At 41.1% G+C, this 11,289-nt stretch overlaps 1 protein-coding gene across 1 annotated transcript; it reads right to left on the bottom strand.

Moving 5' to 3' along the window:
* Positions 1-1,424: 1,424 nt before the first annotated feature.
* LOC101168170 (failed axon connections homolog) lies at positions 1,425-11,181 on the bottom strand. The gene is made up of 6 exons (XM_004083845.3): positions 10,685-11,181; positions 9,275-9,410; positions 8,984-9,180; positions 8,070-8,287; positions 4,581-4,697; positions 1,425-4,256 (listed from the first exon to the last, which is right to left on the bottom strand). Exons 1-6 carry the CDS (start codon positions 10,942-10,944, stop codon positions 3,952-3,954), a joined length of 1,233 nt encoding a protein of 410 aa, XP_004083893.1. The 5' UTR covers positions 10,945-11,181; the 3' UTR covers positions 1,425-3,951.
* Between the last annotated feature and the right edge of the window lie 108 nt (positions 11,182-11,289).

An 11,289-nucleotide genomic window follows, 5' to 3' on the forward strand; every position in this document is an offset into this window, starting at 1 on the left:
CATGCTCACCATATATGATAATAATGCATGTATGCTCACCATATATGATGATAATGCATGCATGCTCACCATATATGATAATAATGCATGCATGCTCACCATATATGATAATAATGCATGCATGCTCACCATGCATGATAATAATGCATGCATGCTCACCATATATGATAATAATGCATGTATGCTCACCATGCATGATAATAATGCATGCATGCTCACCATATATGATAATAATGCATGTATGCTCACCATGCATGATAATAATGCATGCATGCTCACCATATATGATAATAATGCATGTATGCTCACCATATATGATAATAATGCATGTATGCTCACCATGCATGATAATAATGCATGCATGCTCACCATATATGATAATAATGCATGTATGCTCACCATGCATGATAATAATGCATGCATGCTCACCATATATGATAATAATGCATGTATGCTCACCATGCATGATAATAATGCATGTATGCTCACCATGCATGATAATAATGCATGTATGCTCACCATGTATGATAATAATGCATGTATGCTCACCATGCATGATAATAATGCATGTATGCTCACCATGCATGATAATAATGCATGTATGCTCACCATGCATGATAACAATGCATGTATGCTCACCATGCATGATAACAATGCATGCATTCTCACCATGCATGATAACAATGCATGCATGCTCACCATGCATGATAACAATGCATGCATGCTCACCATGCATGATAATAATGCATGCATGCTCACCATGCATGATAACAATGCATGTATGCTCACCATGCATGATAATAATGCATGTATGCTCACCATGCATGATAACAATGCATGCATGCTCATCATGTATGATAAAAAAATGCCTGCATGCTCACCATGCATGATAATAATGCATGTATGCTCACCATGCATGATAAAAAAAATGCCTGCATGCTCACCATGCATGATAATCATGCCTGCATGCTCGCCATGCATGATAACAATGCATGCATGCTCATCATGCATGCAGCATGTTGCGCAGCCTCAGATCGTGTGCCGTCTCTTCAGACTGTCTGCCGTCATGTCTGTCAGAGGTTTGTCGTCTCTCTTGGAGGGGATTCCTCTACATGTTTTTTTTAAGTTCTACTGAAGGCCACAAACAACTGTCATCTGTTTACGTTACTTCTCCCCTTTCCAAGCCTATTTCTCACACGATTCCATACCACTATGTGATCCTTCCTTTCTTTGGGCTGTTCTTCTGTTACTGCAGAGCTCCGAGAACAAAGAAAAGGAGAACAGAGTTAATCCTTCTGCACCGTGTTCTCATAAAACAATCAGGGATTAAAAGACAGGGTCATGCCTGAGTGCACCCATTACTAAATGTTGATTGTGAACACTTTTAAAGGGGAATTAATGCACAAAAATGCAGTCGAGCCAAATGAAAGGATCACAGCTTTATTGAAATATTTCAGTTGAATCTTTTCTGTACAGCCTTCTGTCTCTACTTGTGATACATTCATGAGAATCTTTGATTCCAACCTCACAGAGAGCTTTATTCTGCACAATATTTTATATATTCTTGTGTATATTTATTTTTCCTGGCTCTCCTATTTACAATTTTGAAGAAATTCCACATCTTATCCCACACAACACGAGGAGACAACGCAGTATGGCTTCTACAAGCAGAAATGCTGGCGGGAAAAGCAAACCCTGATGGTGACCTTTTAAAGGCTCTGAAGCACGAGGACAAACAGAGGAGGTCATGGATACCGGTGACAGATTCTCCTGCGACAGGTGAGGAGACACTGATCACATCTCACCCTGCTGATCTGGGATCAGTCAGTTCAGCTTCTCAGCCTAAACTGAACAGGAAGTAACTCTGAGAAAGGTTTCTTCAAACTTCAACCAGTAAAGTAAACGTTTTGAGCATAAAGTAAGAAAAAATAAAAAAAGCAGCAAGAATTTTGTCAGTAAATGTAATATGGATTTAGAGAAGATGGTTAAATATTGCACCAAAACACACATCAGTACATTTAGTCTGACAGTATTTTTTTCCTCCAAAACAAGAAAAAAGCGAAATAAAAAATCCACCTTGTAGCTAAAAAAACATAAACATCATACAATTATACAAAAAAACCAACAGAAAATCAAATACTGGCACTCCTGTAATGTAACTTCATTTCCAACAAATCTGACTTTTGTTTGAAGAAGGCAACAGAAATGAAGTGAGGAATTTAAGACATTGAATAAAGTTTTTTAGCACACACACATGCTGATTGTTCAGAGAAAAAACAACAGAATGCTTTCAATTTCATTTCTACATTATCATACAATAAATAAACACCAGTTTACCTATAAAAAAATAACATTAAAAATCTACCATAAATCATTTTTATTATAGCTATATGGTTATAAGAAAAAATGTCACTATATATCATCTCTGGGACATTCCAAATGCCTGTTCAGAAAACAGATTTTTTTGTTTTCAAAAGGAACCTAAATTAGTATTTGGGGGTTTTAACGTAATTTATAAATTTGCTTTGGAATATCTCTATACTATGTTTTATGGATCGTTCACTGACGAAGGAAACATCAATTTCTTCATCCCACAAGCTTAGATCACTTCATCTTTTTCTCCTATGTGAGAATTTTCTTCCACAGAAGTGACTTTTTTTCTTTTTCCCCCCTGATTTGTATCAGTATCATTGAGCAGTAATGACGGTAAAAGACGCATGCATGTCATTTAAGTTCACCTCCAGCCTCCAAGCTTGAGCCCCAAATGTGGCACGGAAAGAAGCAAACGCAAGAAGCACCTTAAAATGCCTCAGCATGGCCCAGCTATACTGCTGTATGTGCATCTGCTGCATGACAAACACACATGAACATTTAACCCCGACCCTCACATAATCTGTTGTATTAGTCTGACATCAAATGAATCCCTGCAGATTTTCTCTCCTGCTGATTTCTGAAGCAACACATTTATTTAAAAACTAAAAAGTTCTTTTTCAAGATCTTGTATTTGCACTTGTGTCGCTGCTTTGGTCACAGACACTGACCAAAACAAACAAAAAAAAACACTAAGAGAACAACTAAAATTGTATGGTAAAGATGGACTTTTACAGGCCTGCCCTGCTCTTTTACCTTCTCAGATGTCGTACCTTGGCTCGACTGCAGGGCAACTTTAGGGCAAGCTAAAGCACAAATGAAAGCATGGTTCTAAAACGCTTCCTTGGTTCACGAAGCGTAACCCCTCCGCATGAAAAATGGGCAGCAAGCACTAACTGTCTGTAAACAGCTGCAAATTATTTTGATCCAAGGACAGCCGAGTGGGCTTTGTGGTCTCCATCCCAGACCGAAGATGCTTTAAAGATAAATCACCTGCATTATTTACAATATTTCATAATAAAAGAGCGGATTCTCTGTTCTTCAGGTGGTCTTTACTGCTTATATTCACAAAATGTTAAAATAGTCTACTGATTCAATCGGAAAATTCTGTCAGATTCTTGAAATATTTACAACAGAGATGCATCTCCATGAGTGTGGATTGTTGTTTTTTTTCTAGTCATAACTCACACAAAGCTGGGTGGTGCAGGTTATCACGCTGGACTATGGTAGGGGGCACATAGGAATGCAGTTGCCATGGAAACAACATTGCAACAAGGACGAAAGGCTGCGGCTGGATGGTGTCAACCTCATGGAAGAGTTTTTCAGCAGCAGCATCCTTTTTTGATTTTCCTCATTTTTATTTTACGCTGTCAAACACTATATATTTTGATCCTTTTTTTTTTAGCTTTTATGCGTTTCCTGCTGACTTGGCTCTATGTTCCTTTATCCTCGCCAACTCAGGCAACACTAACCACAGTCCCCAGCTGTTTCCTGCTCACAGAAGGGTGGGTGCAAGGAAGAAGAAAAAGAAGAACACAGCTCCCCCCTTTGCAGTGGAGTGTGCAAAAAGTGTGTCTTTCGTCAACACTTGAGCGCATCTATCTCAGAACACTCTGTGTCCATGTCAGAGTCATACAGAGAGTGACCTGTGGGGTCGCTGACAGGCGACGGCGGCTCCTGGGGTGTGGGCGTGTGCGAGGTGTGGGGCGTGCGTGACAGTGTGTCGCGGGATGAGTCCGTGCGGGAGTAGAGGCCGAGATCGGGAAGTTTGGAATCACTGCGATCAGTGACGTCGTCGTAGCTGAAGTCTTCCAGGTCAACAAACCACTCCGGCCAGAACCTGCGGCGGATGCGCTCGCAGTACATTGCCAGGTTAATCAGCTCTCCTGGGACGAAGAAGGAGCTCAGTGAGACAAAAATATCATTTCAATGGTTTTTGTCCTTAAAAAAAAGATTTCTCATCCCATGACATTTTTAACCCCATTTTTTTTAATTTTCATTTTTTAATGTGTAAAATTTACTTTAAAAACAATTGTTCTTGGGTTCATCAGAGTAAAATCTTTCAGAATGTCTTCTCAAGAGTTTTCACAGGATCACTTGGTGCCTTTAGAGTATTTCTTATAATTTCTAAATATTGTACAGTAAATTGTATATTTTACAGATGAGCATCATCTAATTCCTGCCTGAAAGCAATCAATTCTCAGACTCACCTTTGATTAACTGTTCTGGTCGTGATCCCGGCAGGGTCCACATGGCCGGAGCCAAATGACTGAACACTGTCGCGTCCACTGTAGAAAGTTTGGAGCCCATGAGGTATTTCTTATCCCCTAAAGAGGAAAACAGTTTGGTGTGAAATTGCACAGACCGTAATACCAAACAGTACCACAAGAGGTCAGCCTCGCGCTATATTTACATTCATCTGCTGATTTTAACCAAAAAGAAGTGATATCAGCTATTGATTAACTACAGAAGGGAGATTGTGAAGTAAAATGTAAGTACGACAAAAAATTTTTTTACAATTTTATATTAAAACAATCAATAAAAAAAATACAGAAATATTAAAATATATTAAAAAGCAAAGTGTAAATCATTTTAAAACCTAGTCTGCTTAAACAGAACCAGCATTTTGCTTTAAGAAATTCCAAGAATTGTGTTTACTTGGTAGATTTACACTTTTTTCCCATTGGTTTGCTTTTTCCTTTTTTATTTTGTTTTAACTGAAAAGTTTTGTTAAGTATTTCTGTCTAGATAATGCAGCACATTTTAACTGCAGGTTTCACAGAATCATAATGAAACTTTAATGCCCAAACTGTGTACTATTAGCAAAACCAAGGAGTGCAGAAGGCAGTTGATATATTTTTTAAATATTAAAAAAGATACTTTTTAAAAATGGTAAAAAGAAATCTTATCTGTGGTTAGATTACTTTAAAAGACATATTCCAATGAAAATTATGTTTTTTGGTCTTTTTAACATGTTCTTGTGGCATTTTTCTCATGATGGACGACACATATAAAGAAAATTAAGATTAAAATTGTATATTTCTTTATTTAAATCGTTTTGAATCAGGAGCAGATGAAAAAAATGAGTTGAAAAATGCTTGTAATTGGTACCTAAAATCAACAAATCGGCAGGCCACAAACTCTCTGCTCCATTCAGATCCACTGTCAGACAAATAGATCCATGTACATCTTTATTTTCCTCATCTGAGCTGGAATCTGGATCTAAACTGTACGAAAAGATAGCTCCAATATTGAGCCCCATTTTAGTTGTACCGTTAATGTTTGGTTGGGGGTTGTGAGGGGCTGTAAGCTAGCGGGAGAGAATGTAAACAAAGGGACGATGGGGAAGTCAGGCAAACTTGCTCCGTGGCAACAGTCCTGCCCACAACTTAGAGGTGAATTTCTAATGAACTACTGCCGCTCTGAAGAAACTATGTCCTAGAAAATGACACAGGTTCTTGAATTTTGGCTAAAAACAACCTAATTATAATTACAAGGGCACAAAGCACACTTTTGAAATTGATCAAAAGATTATTGGAGTGGAGTTTAAAAAAAAAATTGCACTCGTGTAGCTAGTCACTCTGGATCTTTATTTGACTTTTTCTTTTTAATCTGGTATTTTTAACTTGATTTTCCTACTAGTATGATCAGTGTAAATACTCTTTTTGAGTCATGTTTCGTTTTCTTGCTGTTTCTCAAATTTCTTTCCCTGCAACTTTGCATGCTTTTGTTTTTCTTTCTTTTTTTTTTAATTTAATTTAATTTTTCTGCTTCTTGATTGGCCTTGTGAATGAATCTGCTCCAGGCCGTATCTCCTGTACAAAATAGCTTCAGTTTGCCAAAATATACCGTAAATTCCGGACTACAAAGCGCACCCGATTATTAGCCGCACCCACCCATTTTCATGTGTTTAACTAATTTTATACATACACAAGCCGCGTCGGGGTACAAGCCGCATGAATTAGGCAACATTGTCATCCTGACGGATCACTTCCTGACTCAGAGTGTAAGTGTGATTTATTAGCACACAGTGGGTGGAGTCATTTTTGCCTCAGGCTCATGTCTTTGAGTTTATCTGCATCTGCCAAACAGTATGCACCTCTATTCTGTTCACAAGTTCCTCAGTTATGGTTTTTATTTTTATTATTTTTTTTTAACTTATTGACAATCTAGGTATCACACATAAAATTACAAACAGTAACCATATAATCAACATTACATCCCTCAGTTATGATGAGGAAATTTACATCCCCGATCCCCCATTTCCCATGAGTCTTAGGGGCTAAAGGCGGGGCCAACGCCCGGCTCGCCATTCTGTTGTACGTGTTTAAGAATGAGCAGCAGTGCATGGAGGGGTGAACGGGTAAAGCTCTCCTTCCGCTTGTGTCGCGGCAGCGTTATGGGAGTAACAGGGCTGTTTAAAAAACACGCTAGTAAAATAAAGCAGCGACGACTGAAAAGCGCGCGCCTCAGCGCGATACGCGCGCCTCCTCACGGCGCGTGGGTCAGAAGTTTCCTTCCACAACAAACACTTGCTCCGCGGACGCCTCGAGTAAGCCCTGGCTGCAGCCTGCAGAATGGCTCGACGCCTCCGCGCTCCCGCGCGCTCCTTGTCTCCCCTTCCTATCTACTCCGACAGCTCTGGCCAGCGCGGCTACAGGGAGGAGCGCTTCGTCCCCATTGCGCCGGTGGACGGAGCAAATCGTGTCTGTGCAGAGCAATCGGACTTAATACTGTACGTTTTGTGTATGAGGGGCGGATGCGTTGTTACGTGTGGGAGCCTTCAGACTGCCATCGGCCCCGCAGCTCACACGACACGCAGTCTCCAGCTCACACGGAGGCTGTGAGCGTTTCAATGCAAATCTCTGCTCAGTCCTTAGAAACCGTTAACACGACCACGTCAATTTGTGTTTCCAGTCGTGTCCCGACAAAATAAAGGCTGATATTATTGCCACATATTTACGTGCAGCCAGCCGAGTCACTATGACTCAGAGGTAAATGCACTCCTGAGCATGCGCTGTTCTCTCCGTCACGCAGCTGACCGGCTTTTCCAAACCCGTTGGTGATTTTTTCACGCTGCTTTTAACGATTGCTTTTAACTTGAAAGCTTCATCATATTGTAGCGGCGATCACATGCACGTTGGGTCTAATGGCACCAAAGGATTCTGGGATGCGGCTGGACATGCGTGTTTCGTTTTGTTGAACCATGACTGAAGTGTCTAAGACCTGAAGTCAGGTCCATGCTGTTTGGCTGCTTAAAGGTGTGTTGAAAAACAAATGACTTGTGTTTGATGTTAGAGAATTCAAACCATTCACTGTGTCCAAAAATACATACACGGCGGCCGCCAATAAAATCCAATAATTAGCCGCGTCACTGAATAAGCCGCAGGACTGTAAGCGCAGGAAAAAAGTAGCGGCTTGTAGTCCGGAAATTACGGTACATAAATCTTTGATCGTGATCAGATATTTCTTCATTCATTCTATTATACTGGACATATTTTGCTATAAAGGTTTGAACTTTTAACGTTTATACAGGAAAGAAAATGTGAAAATGTCAATGTCTGTCTGACAAAAATGCATCAAGGTAAAACATCTGTAACTCTACCAATCGTGGGTTATTTTTTAGAACCTAACCCCAGTGATAAAGAGGGGTCCACCGTGTCTAAAATATCAATATTTTCAAAAATAAAGATCCTAACCTAGCAGAGTGGCCAGTGTGCGCATGTCCTTCTCCATCAGTGTGTACACCTCCTCAGCAGAGAACCGTCCAATGCCATGTCCGTACATCTCCCTCTTTACAATCCCACTGTTCAGGTGACTCAGGATCCATGTGAGCAGGTCACTCAGCGGTCCGCTCACCGACAGCATCTTCTGGGTCTCCTCCAAGTTGTCCACCCACTGGCAGTAAGCAATAGTCCTGAAACAGCAATATAAACGTAGATTTATGCTTCAACGGTTGACGCTGTTTCAAAACAGCTTCAATCTAAAATCTGATGACTGCAGGCAATAATTGGCTCATTTATCTGTAACTTAAGATGAAGTGGCATTAAGCAAGTCACTGGAAACCAACTTCAATATTTTCCTAAAAGTTCATCTGTTGCAGAGTTGCTGAGTTCTTTTGGATCCATTTTCTGTAACCCTTGTGCTATCATAGGCACTTTACCATTGGGAGTTGGGTCATGTAGACCCACTAGACAGTGCGCTGAACTTTTTTTCTTCATTGATTTGTGATCTTCACTGGTGTCCATGGATTACATGAAATCTTTCCACCTTTATCCACCTTTGTCATGGTAGGGAGAACAAGTCACTGTAAGGTTGGGGTCAAGATAGCACAAGAGTTAACAAGGTAGCTTTGATCAATCTGTGGCCGTATAACAACTGAGCTCCCAGTTACTGGAAGATGTTCAAGTATGGCAGCTATAAACAAAGCCAACCCAAACCATTAAAACTACACCACCTTGCCTAAATTCTGCATCTGGTTTACTTCTACATGGTGGCATTCAACAAATATTGGTGTAAAACCGTATAGCTACAACATTGAAGGTATTTGAACCTAAAAATAATACACCAAACACAAACAAAAAAATCAGCCTGAGCTTTTTTCTGGACTTACCAGTAGAAGTGCTCCTCTAGCATTTTGGTGATGGCACGAGACATAGCCTTCTCCTGAGGCGTGAGGCCCTTGTTAAGGCTCACCCCCAGCCTCTCGTCCAAGAAGTCAATGATGAACTCAGTCCCAAAGACCTGTTGGTGATTGTACTCGATCCACGGCATCTTTCCTTGAGGAGAAAGCCTTCCATCAAAGGAGTTCTAGAGGGAAAAGACAGGATTTTAGAGTCACTAAGAGGGCTTGGATGCTAACAAACACTTTAATGGAATTGGTTTTGCTGATGTAATGGTATACCTTGTAGGGTAGATCAACCATACGGAGGTAGGTCTCCAGTTTAAGGCAGAAGGGGGACAGAGATGGGGCCCCACATTTGGGCCTGGAGAACTGATGAAGAATAATGGCATCTTTAGAGTCCAGCTCCTCTTCTTTTCTGTGGATACAGGAGCAGCAAGTCACACAGAGACTGTAAAAAGGCAAACAGCAGGAGCTCCTGTAACAGAAATCTCCTACAGTCAATTGAGATACAAAAGCACAGGTTTAGGACTTGCAGTTTTATAAATTGGTTGTGTCCAAAATGTTTAAAGTTGTTCCTAAACGTTCAACTAAAACTGATCACAGCTATACCTTGTTTAAAGTAAAAATATATATTTATGTACATTTAGGAATGGTCACAAATCTCACATATTTCTGACAGATTTCTGCTCTCTTGTAAAAAAAAAAGATATTAAACATCACATTTTGAACTGCCAGGCACTGCTAGGCTTAAGGTGAATTAGCCAGTCATTAATTATATTATAATTAATACATATAATGAGTACCATAGTAAGGGATTCAGCAAAGGTCACACAAGGACACAAACTTAATTGCATGTAGACTGTTGGAGTTCAAACGTTAAGAGCTTCTTCATTATAGGACTCCATGGATATATAATAGAATAAAGCCGTCTCATATCCTGAACAAATTCAGACTGCAGAGTCGCGGGGAGCTGTCCTTTGATCGGGGTGCTGAAACTGAAAGACAAACAAAACAAAGTGGCGCGCGCGCAGGAGCTGTCCGCGCTCTGGTGCTGAAATGCCAGCTGGTGTCTTTCAGAAAGCTGATTTCAACAGAATCCTCCGTAGAGATTTAGGATATTTACTAGGAATACAGCACTTTTCTAACTTGATCTTTTATTAAATAGCATTTCACACAAACGCCCATAGGAATATTTAAACAAAACCCTATCATAAAAGGATTTGGGACTCAATAAAAGCAACAAAACTGGTAATGTAAGTGGCCGATTTTGTGGAAAACACAACCTTATGTCACTTGTGTACTTCGCCAATCAGAGTGGCTGCTTAAGGGAGGCAGGTTGCCATAGCAATTTAAATAAACATGTTTTAAAACTGTAGTTTCCGGTTGAATAAACGAAACTAGAAGAAAACAGATGGTCATTAATGTAAAAAAAAGTCATTTGAGGTGGAGATCAAAGGTGTGTCTGTAACAGGGGTGAGTTACATCACAACCCCCCCCCCCCTTCCGTTACTGAGCTCTCGCCCCGCCCAAACAAACAAAATTAAGTAACGTGCACCATTAGCACAAATGCAAGAGACTGATCAAAACACTCGAATCTACATGCATTTCTATCAGCACCGGCCTGTGTTTTGGGCCCCCCGGGGCCTGCATGAGGAGTGCAGAGCTCTGACCGTCTGTCGTTCGTTCTACCTGATTGCCAGCAGTTCGTGCAGCAGATAGGCAGCGGCAGCGAGCAGAGCCCCTCCGGTCAAATACAAGGTTTTCCGCCACCACGAATCCGAGCCCAAAGCTGACATGATCCCGCCGTGGTGATGCAGAGGGTACGCGATGATGCACCCAGAAAAAGGCAGCTGGTCATCGGAACCCAGAAACCCGGAGGGGACTATCTGGGTCTGGCCAAGATCAATCACACAGGAGCCTGTTAACGCGAGCCCGGCGCGCCAGTACATGCTCAGTGTCTCCGGACACTTTCCGCCTCACTTTGGCTGCTCGGGCCTTCATCGGCGGGGGCTTCATGGGTGCCGGCAGAGGCGGGGGCAGAGCTGGGGCTCTGGGGACGGCGGCGTGGACGCAAACATCCCGTCGAAGGCCTCTCCGCTCGGCGGAGCTGGCTTTCATTGAAGCCCGCCTGAAGCCCTCTGATCTGACCCGTCTTCCTAGATTTGTGTGAAGTGCAGCTCCCTGAAAATTCAATTCCGTTTTGGATTTTTCAAAATAAAATAGGTTTTTGTTGATTTATTTTAACAAGGATGGCAATATTAAAACCCAAACAACTCAATTCAAAATATGTTTAC

Source organism: Oryzias latipes, chromosome 24, assembly GCF_002234675.1.
Source record: "Oryzias latipes chromosome 24, ASM223467v1".
NCBI lineage: Eukaryota > Metazoa > Chordata > Actinopteri > Beloniformes > Adrianichthyidae > Oryzias > Oryzias latipes.

Coding starts and splice junctions, on each gene's coding strand:
- LOC101168170 (XM_004083845.3), bottom strand. CDS start 10,944: ATGTACTGGCGCGCCGGGCTCGCGTTAACAGGCTCCTGTGTGATTGAT. Junction 9,411..10,684: donor CACGAACTGCTGGCAATCAG/GTAGAACGAACG, acceptor CTGTATCCACAG/AAAAGAAGAGGAGCTGGACT. Junction 4,698..8,069: donor CACACTGGCCACTCTGCTAG/GTTAGGATCTTT, acceptor TTTCCTCTTTAG/GGGATAAGAAATACCTCATG.